General features: G+C 35.4%; 1 protein-coding gene across 1 annotated transcript in view; it reads right to left on the bottom strand.

Moving 5' to 3' along the window:
• The window catches only part of MCU (mitochondrial calcium uniporter), a 177,502-nt gene that overhangs the window by 42,147 nt on the left and 109,965 nt on the right, over positions 1–25,390 (bottom strand). Inside the window, exon 2 of the mRNA XM_045569190.1 lies at positions 651–720. Coding sequence (XP_045425146.1) covers positions 651–720 — 70 coding nt within the window. The remainder of the gene's footprint in view (positions 1–650; positions 721–25,390) is intronic.

Consider the following 25,390-nt stretch of genomic DNA (forward strand, 5'->3'; position numbering starts at 1 on the left):
CAAAGGATTATATGTGGTCCCCAAGCATCTGTTCATCCCTTCCCACATCAAAGAAGAATATAATAATCCTAAGCCTTAGGGAAGAAAAAGACAAGCCGAGGACAGGAAGTCTCAGACTTTGAATTACTTCTGTCTAAGCATCACAAAGGACCTGGAGAACTTGATCATTATTCATAATGTGAAGCCTCAAATGATTAGGAAGTGATGGTGCTTATGTGATCTTCACATTAACTACGTCCAGTTTTAAAACATCAGTAGTAAACATTTTGTCATTTATGAAGACTTTGATAGGTCTATGAGTGTTTCTTCTTGGTTTTTCCTTTAAATTCACTAGAATCCTCATCCAAATCTTATTTTCCATCTTTAGCTTCCTTTTTTCTTTCTGATCCCCAAACCTACAATGGTAAGAGTATGGTTTGTAAATTTATATATATATTTTGTAGAGACGGGATCTTGCTACATTATCCATGCTGGTCTCAAAATCCTGGCCTTACGTGATCCTTCTGCCTCAGCCTCCCCAAGTGCTAGGATTACAGGCGTGAGCCACCATGCCTGGCCCCTACAAATTTTTCTGTTAGGTAGAGGATAGGAAACACTGAATTAAGGAGCGGGGGGGGGGGGACATAAAAAATGAATTTACCAAAACTCACCATCAGAGGGCACAACAGTACTGCAGTAAACAACTCTCAAATTCTGCCAGGAAGAGAGCCTCTGGTGCACCTAGAAAATACAAAAGACACATCTACTGTCAGGATAGAACAACAAATGTTACATATGTACGTATATGTATATAATATTAATAAATAGTGTTTTTATTACTTAAGTAATATGTATCTTTATAGAAAATCTTAAAAATACAGATAAAAGAAAATGAAAGTCTCTCAAACTCCTATCATCTTAAAATAATAATGGTGAACACGGTTATATTTTCAAGATTATATTTTAAAACATTTACATACACACATAAGTACAAATGTTACATTAAACATAATTACAATTCTACCATACAAGTAATTTTTTACCTGCTTTTAAAAACATTTAATATTGGTTTTAAGTGCTATCAAGTCTTTAGTTTACTTTAGTAAACTTTCTGGCTTCTTTCTCTTGCTAGCATTTAGACCCACATTTCCTTCCTATCTCTTACCAGGTATAAGACAGTTATTAAGTAACTATATCATGAATTTAATGTTATTGAGTAGGCATCTGGTCTTTCTGTTCACCCTCTTTTTAAAAAACTTGGACAGGCAACCTCACTCCTTGAGTCCTTAATCTTTATCTCTTCAGGGCGTTAGAAGGAAATCACTCACACTCATACTCACTTTTACTACTTCCTCAAAGAATGATGTCACTGTGGATGTGGGTCTGGAATTTAGGTTCCCATAATGAAGCCAAGTTTCAGAAAGAATATTGAATACATTTCTAACTTGCCAAACGCTTTCTACCTTTCACTTTCCCGGTCACAAAAAATATAACAGGAGGAAGAAAGGAAGGCATTGACTGACTAAAATCCAATGTATTAGCCACAGAGCCTGATATATTCTACTCCATCAGCCCAAAGAAAAATTATTTAGGACTCTACGACAATATATCTTAACACAACTATATATGATAGACTAACACCTGTCGTGTGACTATCATTAATCCCCACCTTCTTCCAACCTATGAGAGAATGCAGAAATGTAACAGTGACATTTATTTAAAAATGTAAATAAATCATTTAAAAATTACTTGAGACTTATGTCATAGCTAGTTTAGTTTTTCAGGTTTAAATCTTTGATTCATTAGGAATTAATTTTAGTCAACAGTAAGTAGGAATCCATCTAATGACAACACAGCTGTCCCATATAGTGAATAATTCATCTTTTCCTCACTTACTTGAAACGTTATCTTTATAATCTTCCGAGTACCTGTATGAATTTGGATCTATTTCTGAACTTCTGTTCAATGATTTGTCTGCTCATGCCTTAGTAACCACATTGTTTTAACATTCTAGTTTTATAATACCTTTTAATATCTGGTGGGGCTAGTTTTCCCTTATTATTATTATTTTTTTTAGAGACAGGGTCTCACTCTGTCGCCCAGGCTGGAGGGCAGTGGCATGATAATAGCTTGCTATAGCCTCCAACTCCTGGACTCAAGTGACCCTCCCTTCTCAGCCTCCCAAGTAGCTGGGATAGTGTCACCATGCCTGGCTAATTTTTGTATTTTTCATAGAGACAGGGTCTTGCTATGTTGCTCAGGCTGGTCTCGAACTCCTGGCCTTAAGTGATCCTTCTGCTTCGGTCTCCCGTAGTGCTGTAATTACAGGCATGAGCCACCATGCCCAGCCCAATTATTATAATACTTTTCTATAAGAATTTTCCTGGCTATCCTTGCTTATTTGTTTCTCCATATGAACATTAGAGTCAGTTTATCTAGTTAAACACACACACAATCCTATTAGTTTCAAGAAACAGTACTGTGTAGTGGTCAAAAACACAGAATGTGAGTTTATATTGTGGTTCGGTAACTTACTCTAACTGCAACCTTGGGCAAGTTCATTAGTCTCTTTGTGCCTTGGTTTCCTTACTGAAGAATGGACAAAGAGTAATACTAATATTTTCCACATAAAGTCATTATAGTGACTAAATGAGTAATACATACAAAGCACTTAGAACAGTGCCTGGTACAGAGTAAATGCTCAATAAATGTTAGCTAGTGTTTTGTTTTGAGATCATATTAACTCTATGGATTAACATAGGGGAAACTAACATCTTAAATAATTTTGAGTCTTTTTACCCAAGAACCTTATAAGCCTTTCCCTTTAAGTCTCTATTCGTATCCCTGAGGAGCATTTTAAAGTATTCATGCAGAGCTTGTATGTCCTTTTTCCTCATGTAATGTTTTTTGTACTGTCTTGTCCAATATTAAGATCATGACAGGAACCTGCAGCCTCAAGGCCACATGTGGCCCTCTAGATCCCGAAGTGTGACCGCTCGACAGAATCCTTATTAAAAGGATTTGTTCTGTAAAATTGGATTCAGTCAAAAGGCCACATTCAAGGATCCAGAAGGCCAGATGTGGCCCCAAGGCCACAGGTTCCCCACCTTTTTTCAGGTATCAAACTTTATGCCATGCTTTCTGTTGTTATTGCTTTTTCTTCTTAAAAATAGTTTACTAAATGGTTTGTGCTTGCTTTGTTTTAGGTATGCACATATTCCTTCTGATAATATAAATGGTTTACTTTTTGTTCTAGTAGTTATTTCAGAGTAAAAGTCAAAGTTCTTTTAAAGGCCTGTAAAGTCCAATATTATCTGATACCCTATTATCTCTCTGACTTCAAAGAGACTCCTACCACTCTCCCTCTCAATCACTGTACTTTAGCCCTTTTAGACTCACTCTTCCCTGTTTCTTCAACAGCTACAGTTTTGCTTCAGAACCTTTGCAATAACCACCACTTCTGCTTCGAATACTGTTTCTCTAGATAACTATCTGGCTCCCTCACTCTCCTCAAATATATCTTTGCTCAAATTTCATTTTCTGAGTGAGGTCTACTCTGGCCACCCAATTTAAAACAGCAATCCCATCAATTGGTATTCCTGATCCCCTTTATGCTGTACTTCACCCACATATATTAATACCTCTTAACAAATTATTTACTTACTTATTTATTATGTTTATAATTTGTCTCCCCCAACCCATGAAGCAAGAATTTTAGTCTGTTTTGATCACTGATAGTGCTTGGCAAATAACAAGTCCTCATCAATTACATGTTAAGTAAAAAAAATCTCATATAACTTTGTATAAAATATACTTTATGGCCAAGTGCGCTGGTTCACACCTGTAATCCCAGTACTTTAGGAGGCCAACGTAGGAGTTCAAGACCAGTCTGGACAACATAGTGAAACCTCATCTCTACAAAAAATTTTTAAAAATTAGCCAGGCAATGGTGGCACATGCCTATAGTCCTAGCTACTTGGGAAGCTGGGCAGGAGGATGGCTTGAGCCCAGGAGTTTGGGGTTGCAGTAAACTATGATCGCTATACTCTAGCCTAGATGACAGAGGGAGACCCTGTTTCTTTAAAAAAATATATATATATACATATATACTTTATATTAAAATATAAAAATTCTACCTCTATTATGAGCAATGATGAACTAATACAGTTATGCTGTTTTCTTCCCCTCTACCATCCAGTTTATTATTTCTCTTAGTGTTTACCTTTTACTCTATGTATGTGTCTATGTATCAACCATCTATCTACTTACATACTCCCTTTCCAACTCAATATTTAAGCCTTTAGTGGATTTATTGGTTTTAAATTACATTACTTTTTTTGAGACAGAGTCTCACTTTGTCACCCCAGCTAGAGTGCAGTGGTGTCATCTGAGCTCACTGCAACCTCAAATTCCTGAGCTCAAGCACTCCTTTGGCCTTAGCCTTCCGAGTAGCTGGGACTATAGGTGCAAAACACCACACCTGGCTAATTTTTCTTTTTTTTTTTTATTTCAGCTCATTATGGGGGTACATAAGTTCAGGTCATATACATTGTCCATGTCCCACCCATTCCCCTGAGTCAGAGTCCCAAGCGCGTCCATTCTCATTCTCCAGACAGTGTGCCTGGCACTCATCATGTAGTCATACCTCCATCCCCTCCCCCCACCACCTCCCCAGGTCTGCACCTTCAAGCATGACCATTCCCCAGAGGGTGTGCAACGCACTCATCATGTAGGCATACACCCATCCCCTCCCCCCAACCCCCACCCCCCATCCCAGTCTGATATCCAATTGGTATCCTTCCCCGATGTACATTTAGGTGATGATCAGGGAAACCAGTTTTCTGGTGAGTACATGTGATGCTTGTTTTTCCATTCTTTGGATACTTCACTTAATATAATGGGTTCCAGTTCTCTCCAGGAGAACCAAAGAGATGTCATATCATCGTTATTTCTTATAGCTGAGTAGTACTCCATGGTATACATATACCACAGTTTACTAATCCATTCGTGGATTGATGGGCACTTGGGTTGTTTCCACATCTTTGAGATTGTGAATTGTGCTGCTATAAACATTCGGGTACAGGTGTCTTTGTTAAAGAATGACTTTTGTTCTTCTGGGTATATGCCCAATAATGGGATTGCTGGATCAAATGGTAGGTCTACTTGAATCTGTTTAAGGTATCTCCATATTGCTTTCCATAGGGGTTGCACTAGTTTGCATTCCCACTAGCAGTGTATGAGTGTTCCTAACTCTCCGCATCCACGCCACCATGTGTTGTTTTGGGAATTTTTGATAAAGGCCATTCTCACCGGAGTTAAGTGGTATCTCATTGTGGTTTTGATTTGCATTTCCCTGATGATTAGGGATGTTGAGCATTTTTTGATACGTTTTTTGGCCATTCTTATGTCTTCTTTTGAAAAATTTCTATTCATGTCATTTGCCCATTTTTTGATAGGATTGTTTGATTTTTTCTTGCTGATTTTCCTGAGTTCTAAATAGATTCTTGTTATCAGTCTTTTATCTGATGTGTAGTATGCGAAAATTTTTTCCCATTCTGTAGGCTGTCTGTTTATTTTCGTGACTGTTTGTTTGGCTGTGCAGAAGCTTTTTAATTTAATCAGGTCCCATTCGTTTATTTTTGTTGTTGCTGCGATTGCCTTAGGGGTTTTCTTCATAAATTCTTTACCTAGACCAATGTCTGTAAGAGTCTTTCCTACATTTTCTTCTAGAATTCTAATCTATTTTTTTTTTTTTTTTTTTTTGTAGAGACAGGTTTGTGCTCTTGTTTAGGCTTATCTCGAACTCCTGACCACAAGCAATCCTCTCACCTTGGCTTCCCAGAGTGCTAGGATTACAGGCAGGAGCCACTGCACCCAGCCTTAAATGACATCTTTTGACAGCCTGTTATAAAACATGACTTCGCATCATTTCTGTTCCTCACATTTCCAACTTTCATTAGTTAATACAAGTACCACATTGTCAAAGTCTGAAAGATTCATTTTCTGGTCTGTAAACCTAATTTCCACATTTGTTTTAGTCTTATTTCTGTAGATCAATGGACTCTATGCTCACTGCCAAAATTTTAGCTGTAGTTTCTCCTTTCATTTCTTGGTTGGCTGAACTTCTTCCTGCAGAAGTAAGGCTCATGAGGGCTAAATTTCCTGAAGCTTGGCATGTTAATTCCTAAATTAATCTTTCTTTAAGGACTTGGTAGTTTACAGTATCAACTTGGAATGCTGCTTTGGAGTAGTCTGAGGCCAGCAACTTCCTTTAGCGAACGGGGCTTGCTGCAATCTACATCCAGAGGTATATCTCTCATGGTCTTTCCACACGCCTATCTGACCTTCACTGGATCTGGCAGCCTTTCCTTAATATGCTTTAGACCCGCAGAGATCTGGTTGTGCGGAAGATGGAGTTTATATTTCTGTTTCTTATTGTCCTTCCTATTCTAAGGTGTGAGAAGATAACGGAGAAACTGCTGCTTTTAATGGGCCATTATTTATCTAGTAACTTTTTAACACTGACATCTTCAAACATACACAGAAGTAGAGAGCACAGTGTGAAAAATCCCACGAACCCATCAACTGCTTCTATATTTATCAAAATTTTGTCAAACTTGGTTCATCTTTATCCATCTGGTCCCCTGCCATCCCGAGTACTTTAAAGAAAATTGCAACCATCATATCACTTCACCTAAAAATAGTTCAGGATACATTTACTGGGCCATTTTAAACCAGTAAGTCAACTGGGTATGGTGGCTCATGCCTGTAATCCTAGCACTTTGGGAGGCTGAGGCAGGAGGATAGCTTGAGGCCAGGAGTTTGGGACCAGACTGGGTAATATAGTGAGACCCAATGTCTTTAAAAAAAACAAAAAAAGCCCAAACCAAGAAGTCCTCTGTCCTCTATAATTTCACAAATTCTCCCTAACAATAATAAAAGATGGTTTTATAGGACAGAGAACCACATCAATATATGGTTGCTTATGAATAATATTTGCTAGATGCTATAGAATATGGGTTGGCAGGCTGACAGCTTGTTTTGTAAATGAAGTTTTATTAGAACATAACCCAGCTCATTTATCTACCTATGCTCTATAGCCCACTCAATCTACTTTCCCAACAGCAGAACTAAATAGTTGGGGTATGGATGCAAGAGAGATAGTTGAACAGTTACAAAAGAGACCACATGGCCCACAAAGCCTAAAATATTTGCCATCTGGTCCTTTAAGATAACGTTTGCTAACCCTTGCAACAAAGTTTCCGTAGTTTTTGGAATAATTCACTCTCCCAAAGTCCTACCCAGCCCACTTCTATAATAACACTTGCAACCACAAAATACTATTTATTAAGTATTCACACACACAGATAGGTCCTTTTCTTTCTTTAAACCTTCCAGTAGCTTATAGTCTAGTAAGAATAACAGAAACAAAAATGAATTCGCTCTTGCCTTTTTTCCTTGAAATATGGCAATCACAACAAACAAACAAAAACAAAACAAAACAAAAAACCAAGAAAGGGATTGTAAGTGCTCAAGGTCAAACAGCTATTGACATTCTAAACTGTGTTCCATGACTCCCCTAAATCGAATATATTTCACGGTTTAAATTTTGTATTCTTAATATGTCACAAGAAAATAGCAAGCTCTTAAGACTTTTTTCTTTTACTTTTAATAGTAAGCTTTTAAGAAATATTTGATGCTAAAAGTTTTAAAAATACGTCAAGAAGTTAAAAAAAGTCAGCAAAAACATTCAGGCAAACGGTATGTAATACTCACATATTTAAATTTCATAGGCAGAAAACAAGATTAAGAAAGTATTTAGAATGTACAAAAATTATCAGACAAATCTCTAGGCAATATTAATGCCAATGAAACAGGTGATTTGGTGGCACCACAGTCCCTTGAAAAGAAAATACAAGTTTATACTTTTGGTACAGGACAGTCTATATCTTTAATACATAAGTTGAAAACTTCAAGGAAAAGCAGGGGCTCATAAAGGAAAGTGTAAGGTCTGCCCTGGTATTATAATCATCTTCCTTTAATCTTAACCCCAGGATAAGAAAAATGCTAGCATTATCCATTTAGAGTGAGACTATAAAGCACTGTAACCTTATTTCCCCAAGTCATAAGATTTAAGCCAATCAAATCAAGCTTTAGTATTATAAAAAGACATTTCATGCCCTCAGAACAAATTACTAAATTCAAGTCAAAACTGACTTTTAAATCCTTTACTACTATCATAAATTATGCAACTATCTCTACATTCACCTTTCATAGTTCAAAAGAGCAAACTCAGCAGTATGTTCCTGCCAGCAACTTGAGAAGACTGTCAAGTCTAAATAACCTGTCAATACCCCCAAAATATTCACAGCCAATTAGACATCAGACTAAAGGAAGGAAGGTGAGGGAGACAGACAGAAAGAAAGAGAGAGACTGAGATTATTTCCTTATTAAACAAGCTCCCTTTATATCAAATAACTTTAGATGGAATAACTATATATATTTGTCCACGGCTAAAACCTTATTATAAATAGCCTCATTATGCCTCAAGTTTAGATATGTCAAATTATATCTCCCTGTTAGATTTCCCTTAGTATAAAATAGAATGCTTAGAAAAATGAACCCTTTTCAATATAAAGTTTCTTTTCTAAAACGAGAGTACCCATGCTTCAACAATTTTCCCAAACTTATCTCCAGAATCCAGTGCTTATAAAACCATACTATGATTAACAGTGTAAAACTATTTCAGCTGGTCTAAAGCAAGACACACCTATAACTGCTTCTACAACTTGGGATCAGTTTTATCAATATCCCTGATATAATAAAATTGTGTAAGCATCATATCAACAATAATTTTTCACTATTTCCAATCTATCAATCTACTAAAATAAGCACTGTGGCTTCAAATCCTTGAGCTCTGATAAGAGGGGGAAAACACTGGAGTTAGAAAACTTGGGCCCAGTTCCACAACTCACTATCTTGAATTTCAACTTCTAAGTCTCAGTTTCTTCATCAGTTAAATTAAAAACAACAACAAAATGGACATTTTCATAAGGCTGATTTCATTCAAGGATAAGTGACAGGGCAGGGTATGGTGGCTAATGCCTGTAATCCCAGCACTTTGGGAGGATGAAATAGGAGGATTGCTTGAGGCCAGGAGTTTGAGACTAGCCTGGGCAACATAGCAAGACCCCATCTCCACAAAAAAAAAAAAAAATTAGCTGAGCATGGTGGCTTGCCCCTGTAGTCCTAGCTATCTGAGAGGATCATTTGAGCCCAGGAGTTTGTGGTTGCAGTGAGCTATGACACCACTACACTCTAGCCTGGGTCACAGAGTAATACCCTGTCTCAAAAAAAGGATAAGTAACAATGTAAACATGATAAAACTTAAATGACCAATGTTCTACAGAAAATATAAACTCAAAACAAACTTTCAATCTCCTTAAGGGGTTGACTCAATGTAAAGAATTTAATAAGTAGCATTTCAAAAGTTACAACTATCTCTAGTAGAGATAATACACAATATAAATACCTAATGACATTAAAGGTAGAAACCTGAGGTTTTAAAAGAGCATCTCTTCAGATAGCACCATAAAAAAACATTTTAAGAGTTAGACTAACTACAGGGCATTTTTTATTCTTCTTTCAATAACATACCAAGGAAACAAAGCTTCTGATACAGTTTAAGTGAAGGTCGTATTTGTATTTTGTGAATTACATTATATTTGTATTATAGTTTAATATTAGAAAATCATTTTCCCCTTGAATATATTATTTAAAATGTTTGCTATATCTTACTATAACATGGGCCAACATTTCCCCCACTAGAATACATTCTAACTTTATAATGGAAGTCATGATTCAATTTATATACCTTTAATTTCCAAGAGAATTTCACATCTATAAAACAAGACCATATTTGAAACTTTTTGTTGCATGTTGCAATTATCAGTTTTCCAGTTAGGATATCAAATCTAGCCCCAAATTATCAATAAGGTTATTTAAAAATTAATACTTATTTACCTAACAATACTTTGTGAGGATCAAGGAAGATAATGTATATAAAAGCACACCTTTATTATTATATTATATATTTATAGCAAGACTAGCCATAAAATTCTTTACTACTGCTAATCTACCAATAGAATAAAATAATCACAGACCTCAAACCTTAACTATAATTAGTTGTATATCATATTATTCAACATAATATGAATTGGTGAATTGTCATATTTTTGATGCTAATAAATACAAATTTTATCCACCTAACTGGATCAAGAAATGCTCACTAAAGCCAAATTCTCTTACATTAGGTTTTGAAATCAATAAACAGGTTCTAAGACTGAAAAAATTATTGACATTTTCAGCATGTCACTACTTACAAAGTTAATTTGTTATAAATTAATTTCATTGATAAACAATGTTTGTATTTTAGATTTTGGTATCACCCCAAAATTATAACCTGTGGTTGATACTATATAAGAAACAGAGTCCACTATCTACTAAAACTTCATTATATAGTCTAGATTCCTAGTCCAACATTTGGAATGTGTTTATATCCTGATGGTTGTCACATTTTGCTTAGCAGATATACCTTTACTCTCTTAGGTCTCATGACAGATATGTTAATGATACCACAGCAAGAAATTTCTACTTTAAGTGACAACTTGCCTTCCCCATGCAGAACTGGAAAATTCTTCTCTATTTCATTCCTTTCATTTAAGAACCTACTATTCACAAGGAAAAGTGAAAACTGTACTTAGTGGCTCTTTTATATCATGCTACCTGTTTTTTTACAACTATTTTTCTTATCTAACAATCTAATATTTTATTATGAAACTTTTCAAACACACAGCAAAACTGAAAGAATTTTGCAGTGAACATCCTTACAACTTTTACCTAGTTTTTACATTTTCACATATCTACCCATCTCTCTATTTTACAGAAATTCTTATTTTCCATAGTTTTTTATACTTTTAAATGTATTACATTCTCCAAATCCATTTTCTTCACAACTTTCTCCATTGCTTCTAGATTTTGTCTATTATCCTGAAGACTGCATTCATTTCTTTACATATTGGTACCCTCCAGAAGACTAGGAGAAAGTAGAAACTTAATATTTATTTAACTGAGTTGTTTTCTTTGTCTTCTTTATGCCTCAAAATCTTTGACAAGTTTTATAACTTTGCTTTATGTTTCAATTTTCCCCTGGGGAATTATTGCTGATTTGTTATTTTACTGCTAAACTACTCTGAGAAATAAGTGAGTAGTTATGATTTCTATAAGCATTTTGGGACATATTCAGAGAGCAAATTTCTTCTCATATATATTAAATGTCTGTTTTATTTTTGAATGCTGTAAGTTTAAATGCATTCCATGTTGTGTTGAGTTGTTCATTAAATGTATTGCTAATTGTGTTTTTTGTTTTTGAGACAGAGTCTCACTCCATTGCTCTGAGTAGAGTGCCATGGTGTCAGCCTAGCTCACAGCAACCTCAAACTCCTGGGCTCAAGCAATCCTCCTGCCTCAGCCTCCTGAGTAGCTGGGACTACAGGCACACACCACAACACCTGGCTAATTTTTCTGTTTTTAGTAGAGACAGGGTCTCGCTCTTGCTCAGGCTGGTCTCGAACTCCTGAGCTCAAGCGATCCTCCCGCCTCAGCCTCCCAGAGTGCTAGGATTACAGGCGTGAGTCACCACGCCCAACCACTAATTGTTATTTTTAAACAACAAAAAATCCAAATGCAAAGTTCTTACCTTAGAGGACTGTCACATAAAACCTATTAATTATACATTTCAACAATAATTTGTGCAATTCAAAGCAGCATATAGATTTAGATATAAGGGAATAAAATCAGAATGTAACTCCATGGGAACAGGAATTCTCAGTAAGTACAGTAGTCTCCTATTATCTGTAGGAGATATGTTCCAAGACCCCCAGTGGATGCCTGAAACCACTGATAGTACTGAACCCTGTATATGTTTCTTCCTATACCCATATGTCTACGATAAATTTTAAGTTATACATTAGACACAGTGAGAGAGTAACAACAATAACCAATAACAAAATAGAACAATTACAACAATGTACTGTAATAAAAGTTATGTAAATGTGGTCTCTCTCTCTTGAAATATCTTACTGTACTGTACACTGCACAAAGGGATGATTCATGTCCTGGGTAGGACAGACCATGACAGCGTGAGATTTCATCACACTACTCAGAGCAACATACCATTTAAAACTTATGGATTGTTTATTTCTGGAATTTTCCATGTAATATTTTCAGAACGCAGCTGACCTTGAGTAACTGAAACAGCAGAAAGCAAAACCGTGGATAAGGAAGGACTACTGTACTATATCTGTTAAATGAACAAACACAGGTGGCTTGAAAGATGATGCTTTTATGGGACTTCATTCACTTGCTCTTTTTGATAGACAGTTTGGTTTGGCAGTGGTTGTTTTCTTTTTTTTTTTTTTTGAGACAGAGTCTCACTTTGTTGCCCGGGCTAGAGTGAGTGCCGTGGCATCAGCCTAGCTCACAGCAACCTCAGACTCCTGGGCTTAAGCGATCCTCCTGCCTCAGCCTCCCGAGTAGCTGGGACTACAGGCATGAGCCACCATGCCCGGCTAATTTTTTTTTTGTATATATATATATTTTTAGTTGGCCAGATAATTTCTTTCTATTTTTAGTAGAGACGGGGTCTCACTCTTGCTGAGGCTGGTCTCGAACTCCTGACCTCGAGCAATCCACCCGCCTCGGCCTCCCAGAGCTAGGATTACAGGCGTGAGCCACCGCGCCCGGCTGGCAGTGGTTGTTTTCATTACCTGAATTCATATTTCCTTCCATAGTATCATTAAAGTCTGTGGAATCTCAATATATTTGTTGATATACCAATACTGGGGAAATAGACAATTGTATTTGTAAGTCAACATACTAGGATAAAACTCCCTTCTTGAAAGTGCCATAAGAGCTAGGAAAATACAAAGAACTTCTCAAAATATTTTATTTTGGCTTGATGATTGGTAAACAAGTATTAGTTATACTATTCTCTATACTTTAAGTAACTGAAATATTTTATAGTTTTTTAAAAAGCTTTTTTCTACTTTGTTGATACCCTGGGGCTATGAGAATTCTGTGCGTGTTCTAGATAACTGCTACTCAAAATGTAGTCCACGGACCTGCAGCATCAGCATCACCTGGGACATTGTTAGAAATGCAGATTCTCAGGCCTCACCTAAGGCCTACTGGATTAGGATCTGCATTGTAACAAAGTCACTAGGAAATTCACAGGCACATTTTACTACAGTTCACCCAAATGATATTCAAGGGGATACCTTAGTTGGCTAGGTACAGTATTCTCAGACCCTTCACCATTCTCATTAAGATCCCAGCATAAGCAACTAGGGTCATAGAGAGGCACCACGACATAACAGAAAGAACAATGCATTGAGAGTTTGAAAAGCTAAATTCTAGTCTCATCTCTAGTTGTGTGTCCTTGAATCTTAGTTCTCACCTGCAAAATGAAAATAAATACTAATACATTCTTTCCTGATACATAAGACACATACTACAAAGTAGTTTAGGGAAATGGTCCAACCATATGTGATATTTCAGGAAACTGGGCCTATGTAATGCTATGGGGCCTTGTATATCAATTACTTTATATTTATTCAGGTTTGAAAAAAGTCAACCTCTATCTTTTGTTTTCCCACTTGGTTTCTGGAAGATGCATAGTGGTGAATAACTTTAGGAAGTGGGTGGCTGCTATTAATAATACTCCTCCACTGCTTCCTTTGTTCTTGAACACTGATAAAGAATAGGTAATAGACAGGATTCCAGAAAAATTAAAATCAGGTTCTGTATTTTGTACAAGAATAAGAAAATGTTATTGTTCTTAGAAAAAACATTGCTGAAATATTTAGAGGTGAAGAATTATGATGTCTGACATTTACTGTCAATGGATCAGGAAACAATAAACTCTAATAATGTGCATGTGCGTACGTATACATATGTATGTAGAGATATAAAGCAAATGTGGCAATATTAAAAACTGATGACTCCAGATAAAGTGTTTAAGACTGTACAGTGTACTCTTTCCACAATTTTTCTGTAGGTGTGAAATTTTTCAAAATACAAATTGGAGGGGCTGACACAGTAGCTCACTCCTGTAATCCTAGCACTTCAGGAGGTGGAGGTGGGAAGATTGCTTGAGGTCAAGAGTTTGAGACCAGCCTGAGCAACATAGCAAGACTCTTGTCTGTACAAAAAAGAAAAAATGCAAAAATTAGCCAGGTGTGGTGGTGTGTGCCTGTAGTCCCAGCTACTTGGTAGGCTGAGGCAGGAGGATCACTTGAGCTCAGGAGTTTGAGGTTACAGTGAGCTATGATCATACCACTTGCTCTCAAGCCCAGGCAACAAAGTTAGGCCCTGTCTCTTTACAAAAACAAAAAAACAAAAAGGCAAAACTTGAGGGAGAAAAAGAAATATAAATGTCTACTGACCCCAATATGCCCTGTTGTATTCTTTTCTTTTTTAGAGTAAAATATATTAGATTTTCTTTTTTCTGTAACCTTTAAAAGGCAACAGCAAAGCTAGGATAGAAGGAAAAGAAATCAGCATAAAGAATTCAGTAACTTACACTCCATTCCCACGTTGCTACTTCATTTTAACCTTAACTTACAGACTTGCTTAATTTTTTTTCTTAGGTAAGGCTAAAATAAAAGGAGGGAAAGAAATGGTGGGTCATCTCACATCTTTACATTAATGAAGTAAACAATTTCAAACCAAAAAGTAAGCTTTGTGTGATTTTCATTTTTGGTCTAGCTTCAGCTAATAATGAAATAGAACGTGGTTACCACTCATAAATATAAATAACTACAGTCTTTCTTATTCCCCTTCAATGAGAGGGACACAACAGCTGCTATAAAAATCACTCTCCAGTCTCCCATGTGTTGTGTGAGTGTAATAGACTTACACCACAAGAACAAAACATAAAAAAAAACAAGTTATAGCAAAGTAGTTGGTTTTGTTTCAGAATTCCTTTTCCATTTAAGTTATTTTACCTAATTAAAAACAAAATAAACACGCTCCCTGCATTTCCAGCACAAGTCCTGCTTTGTTAGAAATCTCAAAACTGTAATAGGAGTAATAGAATAATGTACCCGCTGACTAATAATGTTCCTTCAGTCCTTCCAGACTTTATACAATAGGGATACCATAAGAACAACAAATCCACCTTCAATTAATTGGAGATTTTAAGGTATTCATAAGTCTTACTTGTCTTTAACACTCTGGCTTCATATACATGCATAAATTTTGATAACCTCTTTTCCTTCTCTCTACCTCTAGCTAAAAGGATTTAATCTGCCTGATTTTTTAAAAAATCCTTAACAAAGCCATTTCAAGATGTAACTTCAGATTCAGTAATGAACACATTACTTAAAATTAATACCAAAGAATAATAGTCATGAAAAGTCTTAGTGCAGTACAAAGGGGAAAATCAAATAAGACAGTTAAGATGATTTCCACATATAATTCAAAACTGAAAATGTTCAACCCAGAATGGTCCTCAGCTCACTCTGCCTGTGATTCTAGCTAATTTCTTTTTTCTGTTTAGGGATCACATGGGGACCAGTCTCTTAGCAAGCTATTCTAGTCCCAACTTTATACAGTGTGACCCCGGCAGATCCTTATTTGTATGTAAAGAAAGAGTCCCATCACTAACATCACTACCATCCTCTTCATTTTTCTAAGCATGCGCAGGGCCTTATATTTCAAATTATTTATCGCTGATCTGTTCTACAAAAAATTTGAAGGAACTACAACAAAAACACATACCATAAAAACGTGGTAACTTTTAAAAAATTCTGAAATAGAGATTAAAAAAAACAAGGGCCAAGAAAAATAAAAATTCAATTAGAAAACAAAGATCGGAGAAAAAGAATATGTGGGCCATCAATACTTTCATGATTGCTACATAAAATTCCATATTTAGCTCTAAGCCTCTGTGGTAGGCAGAATAATGGCCCCCCAAAGATATCCATGTTCTAATTTCCAGAATCTGTGGATAAATTCTGCGCAAAGGGAAATTAGGATTGCAGAAGAAATTAAGGCTGTAAAAAACTGAGTTAAAATAGATTATTCTGGATTATCTGCATAGGACCAATGTTATCACAGGGTCCTTAAAAACAGTTAGAGGAAGATGTGACTATGGAGAACCAAAGAGACAACAGCAGTGTGAGAAAGACTCAAGGACTCTGCCCAGTGTTGCTGGAGGAAGGAGGCCATGAGCTAAGGAAGTGAGTAGCCTCTGAAAGCTGGAAAAAGCAAGAAAACAGACTCTCCTTTACAGTCCCCAGAAAGGAACACAGTCATGCTGACACCTTGATTTTAATCCAGTCAGACTTGTATTGGACTTTTAACCTACAGAAATATAAGATAAAAATTTCTGTTGTTGTAAGCCACTAAATTTGTGGTAATTTGTTACAACAGCAATAGAAAACTACTGGCCTCCAAGACAAAAAGACAACATAAGCAGTCAACATTCTCATTAACAGAAGGGAGGAAGTACAACACTTTGTCAGGAAAGGCAAATATTTTTTGGCACAAAGTTCTAGAAGAAATTTGTGATGTAGCACTTTATATAGGAAGCACAGAGTAACACTGGATATGGATTCCCAATAATATTCTGAATGTTAAATAAGAGATTTCACAGAACTGTTCCTTATAGCACCCTTTGATAAAATATGAGAACATATTAAAATACAATTAAGTAAAGTCAATCTTTGAGTGGGTAAAATAATACAAACCAAGTATTTTTTCTGGCAGGGTCAACTTGATTTCAAAAGATTAGAACTCAGAATAGCATAAAAATTACTGATAATTAAGTGTAGTAATTCATATAACAAAGTTCATTTAGAATTAAAAACTATTAATACATCTATACTTGGATAAATCTCAAAAACAATGTAGAGTAAAATATACAAATATATACACATTATTGTTTTACCCTTCATATGTATGTCTGTATATATACATATACAATATTTAATATATTAAAGTATATGGGAAGAATATATCATTTAATGATAATTATTATTTTATGGTAATTATCTCTGGGGAGAAAGGGTTTGGGATTGGGGATGAAAACAAAAGTGGCTTTAATGATATTGTAATGTTTATTTTCTTAGCAAAAGAGGTCTAAAGCAAATACAACAAAGGTGAATGGTGAATAGATGGATATCTGTTATATAATTCTCTGTAATTTGTTTTACAAATATTTCCAATTTTTTTAAAAATAGTCTGTTTATCCTTTAAATAGTTTTTTTTTTTTTTTTTTTGAGACAGAGTCTCGCTGTGTTGCCCGGGCTAGAGTGAGTACCGTGGCGTCAGCCTAGCTCACAGCAACCTCAAACTCCTGGGCTTAAGCAATCCTACTGCCTCAGCCTCCCCAGTAGCTGGGACTACAGGCATACGCCACCATGCCCGGCTAATTTTTTTCTGTATATGTATTTTAATTGGCCAGATAATTTCTTTCTATTTTTTTTTAGTAGAGACGGGGTCTCGCTCTTGCTGAGGCTGGTCTTGAACTCCTGACCTCGAGCAATCCACCCGCCTCGGCCTCCCAGAGTGCTAGGATTACAGGCGTGAGCCACTGCACCCGGCCTAAATAGTCTTTTATAAACATCACTTTTCCAGTTAGGCTTTTCATGGGAGCTAGAAAGAAAAAAGTTGGAGATTCCATTTTCTGATAAGGGTCTAGACTTTTTATAAATAGAACCATACAGCATTTATTAATCTGAGTTTGGTTTTTGTTGCTCAACATTGTATTCATCAGATTCATCCATGATTTTGAGTATGGCAGTAGTTAGTTCTTTTTCATTGCTGTATACCTATGCATATATTAAGTGAATCCATTGCATGAATATTCCAAAATGGACATTTGGGCTATTTCCAGATTTGGCTAACAATGCTATGGTGAACATTCTTTATATGTCTTCTGGTACACATATATATGCATACCTTTTGGCATATAGTTAGGAAAGGAATCGTGGAGTCATAGGGTATGCATATGGTCAGCTTTAATAGATACTATCAGTTTTGTAAAGTGGCAGGTATGAATTTATACATCCACTAGCAATGTTTGAGAGTTCCAGATGCTCCACATTCTTGTGAATACCTGACATTGTTAGGTTTGTTAAATTTTGACCATTCTCTTAGGTGCATAGTGTTATTTCTTGATGACTGATGAGGTTGAGATCCTTATCATATGTTTATTGATGGTTTGGGATATCCTTTCTTGTGAGTATCCATTCAAGTCTCTTGCTCACTTTTTGGTTAGATTGTCTGTTATTCTTATTGATTATTAGAATTCTTAATATAGTTGGGATATGAGCACTTTATCAGTTATATATATTGTGAATATCTTTTCCCATTCTGCAGCCTATTTCTTCTCTTTCTTTTTCTTTTTTTTTTGAGACAGGGTCTTGTTCTGTTGCCCTAGGCTGGAGTGCAGTGGAGCCATCATAGCTCACTGCAACCTCGAACTCCTGGGCTTAAACAATCTTCCTGTCTCAGCCTCCCAAGTAGCTAGGACTACAGACATGTGCCACCATGCCCAGCTAGCTTTTATACTCATTTTGTAGAGATGAGGTCTCACTATGTTGTCCAGGCTGGTCTCAAACTCCTGGCCTCAAGCAATCCTCCTGCCTCGGCCTCCTAAGGTGCTGGGATTTATAGGCATGAGCCACCAAGCCCAGCTTTCTTCTCTTTCTTCATTTTTTTTTTCTTTTTTTTTTCCTGAAGACTCAAGCATAAGACCCACTTCTCTTTCTTAATGGTACACGTTGAGGAACAAAAATTTTAATTTTTAATGTAGTCCAATCAGTAATCTCTTCCTTTTTGGTTAATGATTTTTGTATTATGTTTGAGAAATCTTTTTCTACCTCAAGGTCATAATGATATTCTCTTATGTTTTCTCTAACAGGCTACATTTTTTTACCTTTCACATTTATATCTATATTTTACCCAGAAGTTTTTAAATCTGATATGAGTTGGGTCCAAGATTAAATTTATTTTTTTTTATATGGTATCAAATTGACCCAGCACCATGCATTGAAAAGACCATTCTTTCCCCACTGAATTGAGATGGAGTATTTGATATAAATCAGGTAAGTGGGTCTTTTTCTATACTTTCTACTTTGTTTCATTTGTCTATTTGTCTGCCCTTGCACCAGTTCTACACTACTTTAATTATTATAGCTTTATTAAGTCTTAATATGTGGTAGAGTAAGTCTTCCAATTTTGTTTTTCTTCCAGATTGTCTTGACCAGATGACCCTGTATCAGATTAAAGGAGCTCCCACCTGTTCCTAGTTTGCTATGAGAGAGTTTTTGCAGTTGTTCAGATCCTTTGCCTATTTTTTTGATTGGTGTTATTTGTCTTTTTATTTTCAAGTTCAGTGTTGGTTTTTGGTAAGTCATGTTACTCTAGGAATTTGTCCATTTCATGTGAAATTTTAAATTTATTAGCATAAAGTTGTTCAGAATACCCTCTTAATTTTTTAAAGACTATAGAATCTGTAGTGATATTTCCTTTTTTTGTTCCTGATATTGGTAAACTATGTCTACTTTTTTCTTGATTTGTTGGTCTTGGTTGTTATTCCCTCTTTGATGCACATTTCAAAAACTGCAAGATTTTCCAGTGAAAATGTAATGATTTCTAGCTTAATTTCGCAGTGGTTAGAAAACATACTCTGTATGATTTCAGTCCTTGGAAATTTTTTAGGACTTGCTTTATGGCCTGTGTGTAAATTTTGAAAAATGCTTCACATGTACTTGAAAACAGCAAGTATCCTACAGTTGTTGGATGTGATGTTGCCATGGGCTTTTAATACCAGCAGAGTTAAAGTTGACATTTTTTGTTTGTGACAATTAAAGGGCTTAACTTTGTTTCTTGACTGGCTAGAGAGCTATTCTATCCCTGCAAAGTCAAGATTTTCTTTAAGAAACTGTTGTGAGGAACTTTTTAAATATATATGCTGCCACCCTAAACACTGTTAAGTTAATGTCAAGAAGAAAAGCATGTTTGTGTTTCTTTTTGATGAGGAGACCAATTTCAATTTCACACCCCAGGCATGTATATTAATCATATTAAGACTAGAAAAAAAGATCACATTGGGTCATTTTCATTCTCTGGAGTTATATAACCCAATTGGTTTTTAAACCAGTTTTCTAGAAGGAATATACATTCTTCAAAAAGTTTCTCACATATAACTCATAATATTTAAGCACCAGATGAAATTTAAAATTAGCTGACTACCTCACTACATTTTACATGAAGGGAGCACTTCATTAGGAAAATGTTGATCTTCATATTTCATGCAGGTGTTGGGGACCAAATGTTTTAGTTTAAAAAAAAATTTAAGTCCTATAAACTGCTTTGATTTTCATCACAGGTCTTTGTTCCCTTTCTAGTCTGTTTCCTACAATGTAGGAACCCATCACTTCTCTTAGACATGAGTAATGATTAGGAGGAAGTTAGAAAGTTAACAAAAACGGCACAACACTTTAGAGATAAAGCAAAAATCAATTTCAGTTGGCAGAATGCTCACTGAATCTAGGAACAGAATTTGATGTACTAAGTTCAAGTTCTGGTCTCAATACTGAATTGTTAAAAGGCAGATTATTGTGTGGAATCTAGTATCATGTTACCATTTTTAAAAAAAAAAAGTAACCGAGCCTGGGCAACATAGGGAGACCTCCGTCTCTAAAAAGCAATTTTTTAAAATTAGTCAGACATAGTGGTGTGCACCTGTACTCCTAGCTACATGGGAGGCTGAGGCAGGAGGATCCCTTCAGCCCAGGAGTTTGAGGTTACAGTGAGCTATAATTGTTCCACTGCACTTCAGCCTGGGTGACAGAGGGAGACCCTGTCTCTAAATAACAAACAAACAAAAAACCAACAACAGAAAGGGAACATGATGGGATGTTGGGATGTGGTAGGTAATAACTATTAACCAAAACACTCTTAACTTCATGTTGTTATCCCATTAAAAAATCCTAAACAAATGACTGAAGAAGTCCGGAAGGGTATCTATGCTTCTCCTTCAAAGCAAAGCCAGAGCAATTGTAACAAATAATCACCTAAATGTTTGCCTTCAAGCTACTACAAGCATGCGGCCAAAAGTAAGACTGAGAAATACCAAAAATATTTATTTCCTTCCAACAATTAAGCTGGACAGTTCATAAGTACAGCTTGTAGAACAGAAGAATGAGAAAAATTATTAAGAATCAAATCTAATAGTTCCTATGGTACCTGGCACCCAATACCTTATTTCTTACAGACAAAATTCTCTAGAAATGTTCATGAGCAATAGCAACAAAAACAAAAGGTATGTAAATATATATTATACACATATGCAGCACAGATGAAATATTCTTTGAAACATAAATATAAAGTAAATGGATCATATCTTTCAACACATTCCCATTGATGAAAGATGCCCACTTCAAGCATGATTATTACTTCCTGCCCTGTAAAAGATATATATCACTCAATTTCACAGAATAAATGGTAGGTACACTTTGTTCTCATACTTATCTTCAAGGGGGAAAATATTTTCTTCATAGAGGTAAGCATTAAAAAAAACCAAAATTTTTCCTTGGGTCAGCAATACTATCTCACTGTATTTTTTGAAAACTATATTAGTTAACAGTATTGTGTCAATGTTAAATTTCTTGAGTATAATAATTATATCATGGTTATATAGAAGAATGCCATGTTCTTAGGAGACACATACTGAATGGATGAAGTGTCTCAATGATGTCTCAAAAGGCTAAGTGCAAAAAAAAAAAAGTAGATATATTAGCAAAATGTTAACAACTAGTGAATCTAGGTAGAGGGAATTTGGATGTTTATTGTACTATTCTTTCAAATTCTCTATAGATTTGAAAAATTTCAAAATAAAAAGTTAGAAAGGAAAGCATTTATTAAAAATCCAAAATTGCTAGGGTTGATGAGTTACTATAGCTTAGGGAACTACAAGTGACAAGTACTTAGAACACTGTAAGCTCCTTGAACATAAACACTTTCCTATCTGACTCCCATTGTATATTTAATGAGTACTCTGTTATCCAAACTTACTGATGAGTATTCAGCATGCTGGGGTGGAGGGAATGGTGGGACACAGCAATAGCAACAATTAATGAAAGGACTATCAAGTTGTGTCTTAATTGGGTATGTGTGTCTGTTCTCACCTCTTTTCTTTCTTTCTCTATTGCCTCTCCGCCTTCCCACCAAAATGTGAGACTTCCAGCAAAAACTACTTCCTCAAAGTAGTTCTTCAGTTAAACTGTGTATGACTTGCAAGTTATAAGGCTGTTCCTGCTCACCCAATTTGTCAAACTAATGAAAATTGTCACCCTCTGCTATTGATTTTCAGAGATGCTGGTCAATTTACAGACACCATTCTCCCCTGAAATTTTCTAATGTCATCCCACAAAATATCTTAAATCTTTGTCTGCCTTGGCCAGCAGAAGCAAACATAATAGAGATACTACAGAGTAAAAACTAGCATAATAGGAGGATTAAGAGCATTAAGAGTTAAAAGTAACTTTTATTTCCAGTGTATAACACTGAATGCCAATACGTTTACTGTCGTTGAAGAGCATCATTAAAATAATGCTCTGAATTATTATAGTACTGTTTTTATTTAGTATATGTCTTGACAAACATAAGCTTTTTGAGGATGGCCAGAATATCACCTTCTTCCTCTTTAGATTCAACACTACTAAATAATTCAATAATTGATCTTCAGTAACAACTGCAATAAATAAAAATTGGTCAATTCTATATACAATCAGAGTGTGTTAAAGCTTCAGTGGAAATCACAGAAGTCAAGAAGGCCAAAGAACTTTAGTGGCTTCTCAGAATAATATTTTCTGCTTCATTTTCAGAAAGTGAGTTAGCAAAACACTGTGAATATCATTATTACCACAACAGAGCAATCAAAGTTTGCTCACATTTAGCCTATCCCCTCCCATTAATCCCACCTTTGAAGCACATGAAAATCTGAAAAGTCACAGAATGTGACCTAGATGGCCAAGAGGAATCTTTCATTCTAACTCACATTTTTTCAGTGCAATATAGCCAGAATAGCTGATTAATTATAAGCTGTTTAAGCCTTTTAAGTTTTCTACTCTATTATTTTCCTATCATCTAATTCTTTTCCAAAAGGGAAACTGAATACTATGCAAGTCAAAATATTATCCACATTTAGAGGTTGGAGTTAGTACTTAATTGGATTTTGTTAAAGTACTCAGTATATGCAAGGCCACTCAATAAATGCTAATTTCCTTTGGGACAAAATCTCAGAGTTCTCTGGGTCACTGAAGTTCATTAAAGTCTCTACTACTGTTTCCTTATCACTTTTCTAAGACAAAATAAGATACTTCTAGGTTTATTGACATTTAAAATACTTGTCAAACTAGACTATAAGCCTTGTGAAAACAGAAACAGTGGCATGTACTTCTTTTAATGCTCACTTATAGTCACCACTTAATAACTATCATCTTAAAGACAATAATTCTAATACTCGAGGACACTGGTCACTGCAAAGTCTAAAGAAGAGAGTCACATGCTTATCCAAAATAATATCAGATTTCCTTATATCATATAGCAAACCAGCATACCTCTGAATACTATTAAGGAGGTGGTAAGGTCAATAAAACCAATTATTGGGACTCTGCAAGGAAAGGATATGTGATGAGACGGAACTATTAATACCTAGGACTAAAGGGGCCTATTACTATATTGTGTCAATGGCGCCAGGGAGAAGGGTACGAAATAAACATACTTGAGGAGAGTTTACCCTCTCCAAGGCAGAAGCTTGGCCACTATAAATACTCTACTTGGAATGTACAGGGTATTTGCTTTGCAATGTAGAGGACTAAGATTTGATGCCATAGCAATTCTGGAAAAGTAACAGAAGTTGAAGGGAGACAAAACAACCAAAAAACTATTCTCCTGGATCCTTCTGGATCACACGGGAGGTGTATGAAGGAAAATGACCTCAGTAAGTAATTATAAGTTACTAGTAATGAAAAATAGAAACATATATTAGTAGTAAATTTGATGTATGATGTTTTTTATAAGTCAATTAAGTTGGGAAATGCAGCTATTTAAACTGCATTTAAATAAATGATATTGTTACCATGCCTCATCACATTTATATGAACTTGCTTGTTTTCCTGGCTGCCCAGATGATTCTTTTGTAATCAAGTTCAGTAACCTCACTAGGTTATATCTTAGTTTTAATGATTCTATATTAGCTACTTAAAAGAACATGTTAACTGGCTATAAGGGAATAGCTTTCAGTTACTGAAGTATAGGAAGCCAGAGGAAATTTCCTTTCACTTAAATGATTACTAAAAGTTCTACTGTATAGCCGAATAAATCTTTTATTTTTTGCCCATTCCAGCCTGTTATTTTTAAAGCATTTTAAAGTTTTCATTGAATTATACAAAGAAAAAGAATCTGATGTAAAATGAAGACTTGCTAATGAGTATTGAATCATATGGCGTATCAGTTCCTAAAAGATCCCTCTAGAGTTTTAAAAAAAAGATTATGAAAAATATTAAGAGATTGGCACAATTTTTAGCCATGTTCAACTTTAAGGAGTATTTATTGATTCCTTGTTATGAAGGAATGACTTTTACACTTCTGTTTATCCTCTTTCCCCACCTGATTTGTTAGTTATGTTATTTTCACAATAGCAAGTTTTATAAATTTATAATCTATTCTCAAAGTATAATTTCCACTGAAGTATATTAGCTCTGTGATGAAATGAAATTTAATTTTTATCACACTATTTTTATCATGGTTTATTTTTGAATTCAGATTCATCTTTTGATTAGGTAGATTTTATCATGATGTAATTTGTTTGAAAAAGATCTTATGGGTATTGTATTTGTTGAGTTTTTCCATGCTAGAGCACACCCATGTGTTATATTTATGCTTAGAGTATTTGGTTGGTTAAAAAAAATCCCGCGTTTACCTGAAGACGTGGTAGACATGCCTTTATTGTATTCTCTTTCTTTCTTTCTTTCTTTCTTTTTCTTTCTTTCTTTCTTTCTTTCTTTCTTTCTTTCTTTCTTTCTTTCTTTCTTTCTTTCTTTCTTTCTTTCTTTCTTTCTTTCTTTCTTTCTTTCCTTCCTTCCTTCCTTCCTTCCTTCCTTCCTTCCTTCCTTCCTTCCTTCCTTCCTTCCTTCCTTCCTTCCTTCCTTCCTTCCTTCCTTCCTTCCTTTTCTTTCTTCCTTTCTTCCTTCCTTCCTTCCTTTCTTTCTTTTCTTTCTTCCTTTCTTCCTTTCTTTCTTTCTTTCTTTCTTTTTCACTGTAACCTGGAACTCCC

This window comes from Lemur catta, chromosome 14 (genome assembly GCF_020740605.2).
Source record: "Lemur catta isolate mLemCat1 chromosome 14, mLemCat1.pri, whole genome shotgun sequence".
NCBI classification, from domain to species: domain Eukaryota; kingdom Metazoa; phylum Chordata; class Mammalia; order Primates; family Lemuridae; genus Lemur; species Lemur catta.